We start from the raw sequence: 14996 nt of genomic DNA, 5'->3' as shown, positions 1-14996 counted from the left end.
GGCTGGAGTTCTGCGGTCGCGTGTGTGCCGTGCGCCCGTGGCCGCGCACACACTTCGCCCACTGTACAGTCGCCGCTTGCTGTTACTGAGGGGAAACACGATGACACCAGTAATCTGTCAGTCTGATCTGGCTGCCTTCGCTGTTTGCCAGATGCATGAGAGGAAGTGAGACAGGGGGAGGAGGAGGGTAAGAGAAGAAAGGGAGAGATGTTTGAGACTGAGAGCGGGAAGGGAGTAGAAAGAAAGGATTGATGATTGATGAGTGAGAGAGCAACAAAAAGAGGGAAAAAGTGCACCAAGGATGGCACTAAATAGAGAACATTAGTTTTGATGGAGTAAAAGGCAGCGGAAAAAAGACTTAATAGTGGGAGATAGACAAAGAGAGTGGAAGAGTAGGGGAGATAAAGCTCAGTGAATGTACTCTCTTCATTTAATAGGGATTACAGGGCTGATCTGATGCACTTTGCAGGACCCTTTGCTCTGTCATATGGCTCTATATTTAATTATTCGCTGCCTTTAAGAGGCCCGCTTTAGTCGCACAAAACCCAGAGCTCCCTGCAATAATCCAAATTCATTTTGAAAGTGACACCAGATGGGGGCTGCCTGCCTGGCACCGCCTCATTCTGACAAGTGGTTTTCATGTGCTGAGTGTTGGTCACTCTATCTGTGTGTGGGTGGGTCTCCAGGAGGCTGTACTCACTCTTGGTGAAGCGTGGCGGGTTGTCGTTGACATCAGAGAGCACGATGCTGACCGTCGTGGTTCCTGAGAGCCCGCCCATCTGTCCCGCCATGTCTTTAGCCTGGATCACGACCTGGTAGTTTTGTTTGACTTCTCTGTCCATGCCAGGCAGGGCTGTCTTGATCAGACCTGGGGAAAAATACACAGGTTTGTAAATTCAGGTTTGAGAATTTATTTTACAGGAATGTCCATCTGACAACTGAACAGCCAAAGCAGGTGTATTTACAAAGTTTATAGCCTGCAGTTTGCCTTAGACGGCTTTACAATCTGCAGACTCACAAGGATCTTTTTTCAACTTTTAGATTTATTTCAATTTTAGTATGTATAGTCAAGTTACGTCAATTTTACTGGCATGGCCCAATAACACAAATAATTTGCACCATCTAACCTGACACCGTTGACTGGATGAGGAAAACCTCCCCCCAAAACACCCTTTAACACAGGAAGAGTAACAGAGGGGGGATTTCTTTCCCAGGACAGATGGGCATACAATAGATATCATATGTACATGAATACACCAACATAGTAAAATCACAGCATGTACAAGGTACAATAGGTGAAAAAAAATAATTTTGAAACGGCTGACAGAAAATTAATCACACAATGTTTTAATAGTCAGTGAATTGGTTCAGCAAATATGCCGTCAGTTTTCTTGTTTCATCTTTTGAAATGAGAGAATTCGAAGGCCAAATAATAATAATAATAATTTGAAAGCCCATAGATGGACTCTGGGAAATTATAATGTGCATTTTTTTCACTATTTTTGATATTTTACAGACATTTGAGTTGCAATCTTGAGATAATTTATCAATATTTAATTGGAAAGGAATGACCTTGCTGAGTGACCTTGCTGAGAATTCCAGCACAAAATTTTAAAGTTTAACCACTTTTTTTTTATTTACTTGACTCTGATGCATCAGCAGCAGCTCATTTGTCCATTTTACTCTTCACTTTCTATAAAGCTGAGATGTACTCAGCACAAGAGGACCTCACAACCTCGTTGACCCTTTGGTGCTGGCCAACAGTGTCCTCTTGCAGCAGCTAACAACTTTTTGGTTGGCTGGAGCATAAAGTCTGAAAATGTGTAAAATAAAACTGATGAGCTTAAGTTTATCAGTTCTATTTAGAGGTAGTTTCTAACTCTAACATAAACAGTGTTAGATAGAGAAGCTCTAAAAGACATACGTTTGCTTTACAGAAGAAAAACCACTACAACATATGCAGTTTATCATCTGACCATAGTATCGTGGTATCAACCATAGACTGTATTTCAGGAGTGCACAAAGCCACAGAGTTGTCACCCACTGGTTTGTGGACCACTGTTTTGCAGGGAGTTTAGCATTTTGGTTGTTGCCATCTTGATTTTTGGGAGCCAGATGTGACCATATTTGGTCAAGACGGTGGAGCTGGGGAGGAGGGAGGCTGGATCTTACCGAGAATCCATAGACACCATGCACATCCGGAGATATCAGCAACCTCACTGCCAGGGTTGTCAGTCACAACGTAGCCACTCCAAAAAGCAGACCCTGCTTTATGGACTATTTTATTCCAAATAGGACCATAATTTACAAAATGAACATCATACTGTATTCAAGAAGCCTTGAAATTACCAAGTGAGACCATAAACCAAGGAAATTTTACTGAGGTGATAAATCAAGTGAGAAGCAGGGCCATTTTCTCAGGCTTACATATGTAAGGCCTGCTGGCTTTAGAAGGAATGCAGGCTTAAGGCACTTTGCACTGGCCACACTTCTCATACCCATGTCCACTTCTTTTATACAGTCTATGGTGTAATCAATAAAGTGCATGCAAACGGAATATGTCTGTATATATTAGCTGATTAATGAACTGAATTAATGATCAGTTTATTCCTGTTACAAACTATGGTTATGATATCAACCTCTGAAAATCCACTGTCGACCTCTGATGCATATATTCAAAGATCACTGCGCCCATAGAAAAAAATCTCTAAAAATAGGCCAGTATTGAATTAATGATATTTCATTATTTTAGATTTATGTATCTGCAGGCCAGAGAATTAAAACACTAAGAACTTTTTATTACATAAAGGTCAGTGCTCTTGCTCAGTATGTGCAGTGGCATGGAGCTCAGAAGCCACGCAGGAGCACATTTTGTGTCTGTGTTCTGATGATTTAACTACTAAGTGGACCAAAGGGCCAATCAACCGAAACCACAGAGTATTCCTTTAATTTTCCAAGCGCAGCATTTGCCTCCAAATGCATTCGGCATCATTTATCTCCTCGTTGGAATTAAGACTCTGTTAATGTTCAGCCTTTCATGTGCTGAGCAGTTGCTGACTTCTCCACTCTGACACGTTAGATCTCTAGTTTGGAGTTAGGACAGAGCCTGAGTGAAGGGGTAATTGGCAGTATATTCAAAAGGTGCGCTTCATCTCTCATCAGAGCCGGTATTAAATCCTGTCTGCTATTACACATTTGAATTTGGAGCATCATAAAAAAGAAGCAGGTGTGGGGCGAGAGAGACAGAAAGATGAAGTGGGAGTAGGAGAAGAAAAGGAAAAAAAAAAAAAAAACATTTCACCCTAAATAAACTGCTTTGACAAACTTCATCACTTTCAGTCTGAATAGATGATTCACTGCATATCAAACAATAATGAAGAGGGAGAGGCTGACGTGGCGCATCACTCAGGCTCAGATCAGACTGGCCTACGCTATTCAAAAGGCCCTCCAACTTGCTCTTTTCTCCCTTCTACACATAAAGCGGCAAAACAAAATGCAAGCACAATGCACCTTCTTTTTCCCCCCACCTCCTAATACATCTCACAGACAACTCAATATTAAGAGAGCAGCGATCATTCAGACATCGTTGCAGGAAGGGAAGTAAACGTGCAGCTGTCTAGTGGCATCACCCTGTCTACTTTTGTTATTGCTTAATGACTACAATACATAGACACAGAGGAGGAGAGCAGAAACAAATCCTGCTTATAATGTGATGTCCAGGCATGTCTTTGTGTAAGAGGGGATGTCAGCTTACATACCACATGTGGGATAAACCATATTACTGTTAATCCCTACGCTAATCTGCAAATGGCTTTTTTTGTCATTTCCCTATTGTTTAAGCAAAAAAAAAAAAAAAAAAAAAAAAAAAACGAGAAAAGAGCGGGATGTGTTCCAAAGTGCACATTAATGATTAAAACTAGCAAGCGGCTATATTTTTGGTGTTGGTGATTTGCCACTCTCTCGACTATAAATCCCCCTCGACGTCAGACTGCGAGAGGAGGCAGGCGTGTTGGTATTTTTGGTTCGGTTACAGCAGTCTAGGATTTATTTTGTGATAAATTGTTTTAATTTTCTTTCCTGGTAAAGCTCAGCTTGGCTCCTCTATTTCTGCTTCGGTTGGTAATTTATATGTTTCGCAGAATGGCCACTTCCAGGCGAAGGGTGTAAACTTGGGATACATATGTGGGTGGAGAGTCTAATGGCATTAGCATTGTTGGAGCGGGAGGATATGAGCTTTTCCGACTGAAGAAAGAGTGAGGAGTTGTGCACATTAGTCAGAAAGCAACACCCTTCATGGCATTAGTGAAAGCTGGCCTACTGAAGCTGCACTTTCATGATGGATTTTTCCTTGTATGGGTGCAAAATCATGAGTCTACAAAGAAACCCCTGTGTTTTCGTTCTGAAGGGCAAACACTGAGCCATTATGTTCAAGTGATGTTTGAGACATTGCTGTGCTATCAGATTTCACTGTTGCTGAGCAGGAAAGATCTCCTTACACACTTATTGTCTGGATAAGACTTTAAGAGGAAACAACATTTGTTTCAAGCATTTTATAAAATCAAGCAATGTTTCTTCAAGATGAGGCAATCATTTGTAGAAAATTCTTAAAGACAGTTGGTTTCTATTGGAAACAGGTTTTTTCTTTTTTGTGGTGTGCTTCTCAGTAAAAAGCCTCAAAGTCCCAGTTTTCATGAACGCTCTGGCTTTTAAAAAGTGCAGCAGAAACATTTTGAAACAAGTCAAAGTTCAGAAAACATGAAATATTATCACAGCACTGGTTTTTCTTAACACTTAATCATTGACAGAATGAACATCATGAGTTTTCTGTAGTCAAGTAGACATCACGCTGTGTTTAAGAGAGAAATAAAGGAGGCAAGAATACAAAGTAGGCCAAAAATTGATGTATATTGACTGCAAAGAAAGTATTTTTAGATGGATTTTACATTTAATTTGTTACTGACCGGTCTCTGGGTCCACAGAGAAGTACGGCTGGCCCTCCAGGATGCTGTATACCACCTTGGCACTATTTCCATACGTGGCGTCGTCTGCATCTGTGGCTGTCACCTGAATTACCGATGTGCCTGAGGGAGAAAGATTCATGACGGTGATTTAGATCAACTCTTCAATACGGCTGAAAATTGCCTGCTGCATAATTGGTTAAGCTGATGCACCTTCTGATGAGGTGTCGGATCCTCTTCTAATCATGCTCATGCAGAATGAGACTGATCATTTCTGTCCCTTTGCATTACCCAAACCAATCTTTATTCTTCGGTCACTTATACCCTTATGCGTGATTGATTTTCGCGGGTAATCGATAAGTCCTAATGTATTTTTCTAAGTATATCTCTCTAAGCATACAAACTGCTCTGACACCGGCACTTTGCAAACCCCATGAAGCCTATTAGTACATTCCCAGATCTGGAGTGTCTAAGAAGCCAAATATCTGATAGCAGGCAAACAACTGTGATCCATTTTCTCTTCCAGAGAGGGCTGAAGCCCTATTTCAGTAGAACAAAGAGAAATGGTTAGCCAAGTGCTACCTCCCAAATGGCGCCTTGCGGGGCCAAGTGTTGCCTCATTACATTCAGAAGAAAATTAATTGAGTAGAAATATTTAATGGCAAAGTGGTATAAATATAGAATTGTGCAATACAATGGGATAACGACCCCATGAAACTTCTCTAATTTGATGTCAGTTATGATCTGTAAGTGGTGAGAAGAGAGTTTCCCTCCTTTAAAATCGATGTGATCTGGATGGATGAAGGATGTCGTGACGAAGAAAAATTCAGGGACCGAAAAGTAGAGAGAGAAAGACCACGGCTGTCTGATTTGGTGTAAGTGACAGTTCGGGAAGATTTCTGAGCAAGTTCACCGAACCTTGATCGCTAATACCTTTAACTAGGGAATTAGACTCAAAGAGGCTTTTCTGACATGGCAGCTTTTAGAAAAATATCACTGATCCACATCAGCCGTCTCATCACCAACTTTAAGCTTTCGAGAAAAGAATTTTCTGACAAACAACTCAGGAATAATCACAGTTTTTGTGCAGCAGGAGTAAATTACCTCTATTGTAATCATTCAGCTGTCAAAGAATGGACGTGTCAAAGTCGTCTCTGACTGCGAGTCCGAGAGACAAATGCCAAAACCGTGAGACTATAATAAAACTCAAAGTGCACGTCACATTTAAGGGGGCAGTGTCTCGACGCAGTCACTCGTGAACACATGCTCTGCCAAGCGGTGACATCACACCTTGGTTGTTGCCATGGGTGCCTGTGCTGCCCTTAGATAAGTGCCGGCCTCTCTCTCGGGGTTGCTGAACCAAGTGACAACTCTGTCACATGTCCCTCTGCTCCCAAAAGAAGCAGAACGCAGAGTTCACTCTATGTTGTCATGCCAGTATTGATTAGAAGCCTTTTTATATTGTTTATCTATATTCATGAGGCCAGTATGTACTTTTAGACTAAGAGCTCGAGCCAAAGTGCACAGTGTATTAAAGTTTAATTTGGTGCAGAATGACAAGAAGAAATGATTATTCTAAAACAGTGAATGGTCTTCAGAAAATGGCACTGCAGAGATGGAATCCGCAATTATTCACTGTGATGACACAACTGACAATGCTGGCAATTAAATTAAATGCTGTTTTAACAACATACAATACTATGTTTAAAAGATTATCTGCACCAGTGCTTTAACCGTCACAGGGACACTTTACCTTGTTTATTCCCTGCTCACAGAACAGCTCCATAGTCTCTCAATTAATTAGCTGAGCACTCTTTGTTGAGTCTGCAGCTTTATTATGATTGATAAAGTCCCATTGATCCAGTAGGACTGGCATTTTAAAATGTCTTTATTCTATTTGAATCACAAGACTTTTAATCCAGCCCCTCACACTCACAAGCACACACCCTAATTTGTGTAAACATTCAGTTATTTTCTGCTATGATCAATAAATACGGTTTTACGCACTAAATGCAATTATCTCTGCCTGCTGTACACACTCAAAAAAATCAGTTATTACTTATTCATTCATTATTTCTTTGTCTATGTTTTTATCATTTATTTATTTATTTTTACTCATTCTTTTTTGTTTGTTTATTTGTTATCTACTAACTTGTTCATTTTCCTGTGTAGCAGAATTATCTCGGGTGAGGGCTGTATCGATATACTGTATCACATTTTTCTGAGGCAGTTTTCATTTGTGACGCTACATTCAGGAGAGCAGTCAAGCTATTCAACAGCAGTATGTATACGGATGCCGATGCTAGTTTTGGCACCAATCAGGTTGAAAATACGCATTCATACATAAATGACAAACCAAAATGCAGTTACAAAGATGAGCCTGCTAAGTGTGCAAAGGACTGGAAACAAAATTTCAGAAAAATAACAGCCAGCAGGGAACTGGACTGAAGACAACATAATAAATCAACATCGTAGGTATACACCAATCAGCCGCAAGATTTTCACAACTATCGAAACATGATTATTTTTATTCACCTGTCAGTGACTTTAATATTGTGGCTGATCGGTGTACAACATGAAGACCTTACCAATGTCAGACATTTCAGGGACTTGGGCCATGTACAGGTCCTTGGTGAATCGCGGCTCGTTGTCATTGATGTCGTGGATCTTGATGATGAACTCGGACTGACCCTCCAGCGCCTCATTAGTGAAGCGGTTGACGGCTTTGGCATGGAGGATGTAATAGGCCTTCTCCTCCCTGTCCAGCCTCTTGGTGGCGTGGATGTCCCCCGACTTCTCGTCTATTTTGAAGAGGGTCCCCGCTCCCTCCCCTGTGAGGACGTACTTCACGCTTCCATCTCCTCGATCTGCATCTGAGTGAAGCTGTGCATTAAAGAAAACATGATAATTTAGATCTCTGCAGCACCAAAACAGCAATTTCAAGCAACAGTTTTTGGCATTTTCATTTTAATAAATTTCCACTTTGCAGCTCTCTTTTGCTAATTGTTATAGTAAAACATTGATTCAAACTCTGGTTTGTGAAAGCTTTCACATTTCCTTAATTTACTACACCAAACGTCAGCCAGCTCTTTCCAAGCAAATGTCTCCTAGTTAGCACGAGCAGAAATAGCCACTGTGAACGGAAACTTCATCTGTATGAAATCCAAGAAAAAAGAGAAACATCACAGTGTCGGCTGAACTGCGAGACTGACAGGTGAACTCTGAGAAGTGCAGAACAACGACAACAACTACAAAAAGATCTCAGCAATGAGCACTTTGTACCAAAGATGTCAACAAAATCAAATTTCAAAGCAGAATCACAATCGATATTTCTCACTTTAGTATTTCTGATACACTGTGCACACATCAGTGACCTGACCATTCTGGGCCTTAGTAAAGAAACAGTGACAGCTTTGATAAGTGTGTTTGGTCATATTTAACAGATTCATATCATCTTTAGTAAACTGTCATCATGTTAATGACAGTGAACATTCATGGCTTCACCTCGTCCCTGTGAAATTCACATTCTGCCAAGAAGAACACGGGCAGAGTGTTTAAAATTTGACATTGTTGCATACAGGTTGCCATCACACTTTTTACAGCAGTGCCATTGTAGCATTTTCACAACGCTGTAAACCAGAATGCTAGTGGGTCGAAGTCTGTGAAGTACAGCATGAGTGTGAGCACGTCTGCGTCTGCCAATCCCTGATGGATACACAACATGACCAACATGCCAGAGGACCACCAGAGTCCACTTGTCTGTAGAGCTTCTCTGTATTATTTGCTCCGCTTCTCTATCTCCCGTTTAATTTTTTTCGGCATGAACAGCAGCTTAGCATGCGCTGACATTTTAATTCCACCACCAAATCCCCCCAACATATTTATCTCAGAGAACTCATCAAAAGCTTGTCCAGTCATTTCCCCTCCCACTGCTTCTCTGACTACTTCCCTTTCCCCTCTTTAATAACCAAGGACATGGTAATAATTGCAGGGGGAGGTAAAGGGCAAAAGGAGGGCATATGTTTGCAAAGCACAAACCATAGAAAACATCATCTTTAACCCCATAAGTAGATGCAAGGACATAATACCGAGGTCTGTTATTGACACCATGTTAATTCAAGTGAGCCGGCACATTTGATTCTGACAGTTTGAATGCATATTTTCCTTTAAGCGCGAGTTGTTGCTGTGCTGCTTTCTTGGCTCTGCTGGTAGACAGACTGAGGGGGGATATTGTGCGTTGCAGCTGGGTCACGTGGGAGCACGTTGCAAAGTCTCCCTTCTCATCATATATTAAAAAGCTTTTCATCCCAGGTGCTCGGAAGCTTTACTAATTCATGCTGTTTTATCAGGGCAAAGCTGGCACATGTGAGACGAACAGCTTTGTGGATTAGCATCTTTAACACTATTTTGTTCGCCTGCTTGAATGCTGGTAAAAATGACTGTTTTCATTCCTTTCCCTGTCTGACCAAGCCATATGAGTGTGTTGCAGAGTTTTTGCATCTTGAGATCTACTGTGGAGCAATGTTTCATTAACCCACTTGAATTCTGGTCAAAACAGCTCCTGTTTTCTCTTTTACTTCTTTCTTATTCTCTTATTCTCTGTCTAACCAGGCCAGGAGAATATCCTGCAGAATTTTATTTGTTTTCAGTTCTGCTTTGCAGTATGTGCTTCCAAACAGAGACTCAGTTGGCTGAAAACAATCCACTTCAACATTATTATCTTTCTCCCGCTGTTATAGCTGCAATGTCCTTTTCTATGATTGTCTATCAAGCTGCCTATCTCTGCCGGCACGACAATTCAGTTAATAACAGTTGGGTCCCCTCCTTTCAGCTGAGATGTGAGATAGACAGTGTGACATATGCTGTGTCAACTGTCATTTCTATGGAAACAGAGCGATCTTGTGGTTCTCAAGAGTTCCTCTTCCTCCATCCTGAAGGATTTCACAAGGCGGCTCAGATTATCGAACTCCAGCGCTTGCTGCAGTGACCTCGTCCCTCCCAGTTGCCCAACTTGCTGGTGAGGAGAATTTACTGCTGCCCTTCCACTCAAATTAAGAGGGAAAAAAAAAACCTCTCCCGGAAATCAATGTGGCAGCCCAACGTGCATTCACAATGGCCCTTTGATCAATTTATATCGAAAATACAATTAAACTGTCACAGGGGGAGAAAAGAAAGCCACATGTGCAGTCAGTATGGTCACCGGGAAGCTCTGGCACATCAATAGCTAGCCTTTTCTCCTCTGCCCTCATACGGTTACCAAATCGTAAAAAAGACAGAGAGCATGACGCTATATCCATTACCACTGGGACTTTTGAGACAATACAAAAAAAAAGTCAACATTTTATCAAATTATTCTGCCTATAATAGAAACCTAAAATCCTTATTTTCTTAAAGAACTAGTTTGACATTTGATAAATATGGTTATAAGCTCTCTTTTCATTAGAAGTCAAGTAACCCTTCCATCTCTGATCAGTAAATGTAAAGGCTCCAGCAAACAGCTGGTTAGCTTAGCTTAGCATAAAGCTGTCTTTTTTGACATACAATGTGTTCATTATTAAGCTTTAGGGGTGCTGGTAGGTGGATTCTGTTACCTCTGGAAAGATCGAAGCCAGACTATTGCTCACTTCCACGCTTTTGCTAACTTAAGCGAACCAGCAGCTTCATAATTACCATTCAGATATGGAAGTTGTATTTATTACATTACCTTTATGTATTACAATACCTATTCTTTTATTAAAAAAAAAAACCCAAAAAACAGGCCAGTCTGCAACTGTAGTAGGAAATAATTTCAAACTGGTTGCAGAAGAGAGTGAGTTGTTAAATAATTTTCTAAGATGAGTGTGCGTGTGCATGTGCGTGTGTGCATGTGTGTGTATCTTGAGTGAGAAAAAAGAACAACGAATTTTGCTGTACTCCAATCAAGAAAACTTGATTTCAGAGAATACTTGAAACAAGTTCATTTACATTGGAATCAGGTTGAAAAATCCTTATGTTTTAAGAAAATGTGGCTTGAAGGACTCAATTACTGATAAATATGTCAAAAGAAGACTTCTTAGCAGTAAATTATCTGTGAAATAAACAATTATGCACTTTTACCATTAAATCATCAATGACATGCTACTTCAAAACCTTCCAATTAGCCACCTCCATTATGCGGTACCATAATACTTCCAATGATTGTCCCTTTTTTTCCACAGTAGAAGATATGTATTAATATTCCTGCATCCTTCATCTTCCAGTTTGAAGTGGGCTGAGAAGTTAAGTGTTACTCATCAGACATCTGTGCACAAGAACTTATAAGCGAGTCGTCTTTGTTTGTGAAATTAATCCGCTTCAAGTGCAGCAAATGTTAGTGCAGACTCGATCTGGCCACCATTTGTGCTTCACTTGAGTTAGGCCAAAAAGATGGCACTGGAAATGGGCTGCTTAAGGCAATTAGCCAGTTAGCCTTTAAGGCCTTGTGTCCTGGCCTGTCGAGAACTGGCTGCCTTCTATGTAGCCAGATGGTAGCCTCAGACTGAGCACAAAAATAGACTATCAAATGTCTGTTGATGTGTAAACTTGAGATATGCGGTCAGAGCAGCAGAGACTTAAAGGCGAAATGTGAGTTCACATATATTTGGCTCTTGTGGACATATGACATCTTTTATTTTGTGTTTCAAGAATTATTTCCAGCATGCTCTCTTTTAATAATGGGCAATTCTGACAGTTTGCAATTCACTTTGCTGCAGGGCTGGAGTAACTACCGCTGATGATACTAAGGTCATGTCCTCAGTGTTGTTTCTGGGAATTGGAATACCACTTCTAAAGGTATAAAGTGGTATTGCAAGACAGGACAGGCCCAGTTAACATTCAAACTTAAGTGGGTATCTTTCCAACACATATATGTACATCTTTGACATAGCAACAACACTGTTGTTTTTCACATTCTGTCAATAATGTTAGTTAATTTTTTTTGAATGTTTCAAAGTAAAATTATGGCCACATTTAACAAATTGCGTTCTTACAGGCTCTGACACCCCATATAGACCATCATGTAGTAGATTAATCAGATTTTATAGAAAATATTAATTAACATTTAATAAATATGAAAGAATTTCAAATAATCCCTAACTTTATTTTTGTCAGAAAAGATGGATTTGGGCTCCTGCAATATATCTAAAATCCCATCTACAGCCCACTTTGGTGTTGTATCTACTTACCCTTCATTTCAAAAGAACTTGGCCGACTAAATTCTTGATCACAAAGAAAAAGGACTGACTGTTTGATGATAGAAAATCAATTAACCTTACCCTGACACAACCAATGGTTAGGCAGCAAACATAGTAGGCGGCAATTTCAAGGTGCCGTACTAATGTTGGCATATCTCGCTGCGACATCGCTTTGTCCCTACAATGCTGTCAAACAGATGTTTGCCGGATCTCGTCGCTGCATGACCTCATCACACCCTCTCCACCTCTGCGATAGAGAGGAGCATAATTGAAGATGCGTCCTCCCAGCGCACAAGCAGGAACTTATCGCCTAATCAACAAACACTGCCAGTATCTGCTCCAGGTCGCTGCTGGAGACCGCAGGGGCTGGCATGGTGCGGGTACAGCCAGGCCTGTGCCATATTGCAAACTCCTTGTCTCTTTGCCAAGGTGAGCAGCTGGTAATGGGGGAACATGAACAGGGACCAAAAATCACCCCACCCCCCACAAACAAACACACAAATACTTGCACCTTTCCACTCCGCTGCCATAAGACGCTTGAGTCCTTCCCCCAGGTTGCCTCAACAGCTGAGTCATACAGGACTGCGAAGCATATTATGTCTGTGTTCATTCCCCCTTGTTTCTGTTCTCTTGTTTCCGACCCATTACTGGAGGCCAAATTTGCAGGCATGTACGTTTGTGTGCACGCTGTTCAGATACACAGAACATTGCTTACTTGCTAGGGACTAGGTTGACGAGTCTACCCACCAGGCCCAGAACCACTGGGGCCTATCAGGGGCTGTAAATACTTTATGAGATATGATAGTACAGCACAAACACTCCTAAACCACAGGCCATTAACCATTTTCAGTGGATATGTGCCCTTTGGTAAAGTAAGAAATAATGAAATAAACAAACACTCTCTTCCCGCAGTGACAGCCCGGGCCCTCGGAGGCCTGTATGCAGCTTGCCTGCTAATGAGAGGCAGTGTGCAATTCTCCTCCTGCAGGAAAAGAAAAAATCATTGGCCAATACAGCAAGATGAGCAAGATTAGTAGCCAACCAGTGCCCCAAATAGACGCTGCCAGAGTCTGCTTTTTTCCCCCCTTATCTCGATCACTTCTGTTAATTCCTTCCTGCTCCAACTGCTTTTGTTATACTTGCTCAGGCAAGACTAAAGTTTCATTTGTTAACACTTCACAACTTGATAAAGCCATCATACAAAAGGAAAAAAAAAAAGATTAATCAGGGGAGACTAAGTTTAAAACAAAATGACTGGATATGGGATGTTGCGATTCAGGTGCAGTTTCATCATTCTGTCTTTTACTGTGTGTCGAGAGCTGCTCCCTTGTTTATAATAGCCTGCCATTGTGTTATTTCCAATTCATTTTTTTCACCACAAACAAAAGTGGTTTTGTTCCATGCTGTGTACTCTGGTTGCCATGATGTCACTTGCAATGACAAAAGCCCTATCTTTTGTGTTTCTCATAGTTTTCCTTCAGACCCACTACATTGTTAGAATATAGCCTCCACCTGAGGATACAGATGCAGATGGTTGTTCTCTATGTTCAGCCATGTGCTCAACTCAAAAGCTATTCATTCCTTTTAGGGGCCCATTCATCACTTGTACTTTATCTGGCAATTAACAAACAGTAATTGCAATCAGATAAGATCTACATAGTGCAATCCTATGTGACAACAAGCTAGTGAGCCAACAATGAGGAAAAGGACCCAGCTGCATGTGCTTGGGGAAAACAACAGCACTCAGAGTCATGATTAAGTGTGGTGCTCGAAGGTTGATCCTTTAATGGCATCTTCAGGAGACGGGCTCTTAGGCCGCAGCCTTTGACTCTCTAAGTGTATACCACACTCAGATAATCCATTCGTCTTTTGCTATTAGTCATGTTACAAGCTAAAGGGAGAGTGGGACATCAATCACAACCCTCTAAAGACAAAGTGGTTTGATCATGCTCAGTGCTTACTTTTGATCTTCATTCACTGTGTTTTTTTTTTAATTTCTTTTCAACTTTTTAGCTGTTTCTGGCATTTGCTCGCCTCATACCATAGCGAGAGTTGTAATCCTTTTAGACCAGGGCTGAAAGTCAACCCTCACTCGGGGAGGACGTATGTTGCAGAATCTCATTTGGTTGGATGACTCTATCCTCCGTGGGCACATGATAGGAATGCAAAGCACTATCCCCATTCATCGCCTCGCACAAAACAGCCTTTCTTGCTCCTCAGTCGTCCTGACCTTGCGACGATGCTTCACAATCTCCTCAATTACAGTAGGTTGGAAGAGGAGACTGATATCTTGACTTCCGCTCCACTGCATGTAAAGCGAGCATTATTTGGCCTGTCTTCTTGTACATTCCCCAATGTTATCTAGGTCGACACTGTGTTTTCATTTTGTTGAACAAATAATACCTTCGGAGGAAGTAATATTTTACTGTAGGGCAAGACGGCTGATTTAGGAAGACTTGATGTGAGTGGAATGGACATCGTGCAAGCAGCCATGGAGCTGACAGCAAGCACAAAATATATTGGACAGCCAACAGCAAACAAAGCCCGAGGATGGATGGATGGAAGTCCGATACACGAGCCTCTGCCAAACGCAGTATCATGTCACGTCTGCTATCTCATGATGAGATGATTCCTGTATTCTCAGAGACAGAATGATACACTCATATATGGGATGTTATTTGTTGTGAAGCATCTCATTAAGTGCAGGTCTTTTCCTTTGAGTGCAGAGATTCTATTAAATAATTACACAATCTAGAAATCGATCAGGCTGGTAAAAAAAAAAAAAAAAGCACTGCGGGTGGTAAGTTGTTTTCCCCTTTGAGTGCCA

The 14996-nt window shown here is 41.2% G+C and overlaps 1 protein-coding gene across 2 annotated transcripts in view; it reads right to left on the bottom strand.

Moving 5' to 3' along the window:
• Positions 1–14996, bottom strand: part of LOC124050013 (cadherin-6-like) — a 53693-nt gene that overhangs the window by 17769 nt on the left and 20928 nt on the right. The window contains exons 3-5 of one of the 2 annotated variants that reach the window (XM_046372170.1): positions 7547–7841; positions 4962–5081; positions 701–868 (exon numbers count right to left, since the gene is read on the bottom strand). In XM_046372170.1, coding sequence (XP_046228126.1) covers positions 701–868; positions 4962–5081; positions 7547–7841 — 583 coding nt within the window. Of the gene's footprint in view, positions 1–700; positions 869–4961; positions 5082–6062; positions 6399–7546; positions 7842–14996 lie in introns of those variants that run through there. The other variant, XM_046372171.1, reaches the window with a different exon arrangement.

Source organism: Scatophagus argus, chromosome 18 (assembly GCF_020382885.2).
Source record: "Scatophagus argus isolate fScaArg1 chromosome 18, fScaArg1.pri, whole genome shotgun sequence".
Classification (NCBI taxonomy): domain Eukaryota; kingdom Metazoa; phylum Chordata; class Actinopteri; family Scatophagidae; genus Scatophagus; species Scatophagus argus.
Note: the sequence above shows the minus strand (reverse complement) of the source record. Positions and strands in the feature narration are given on the sequence as shown.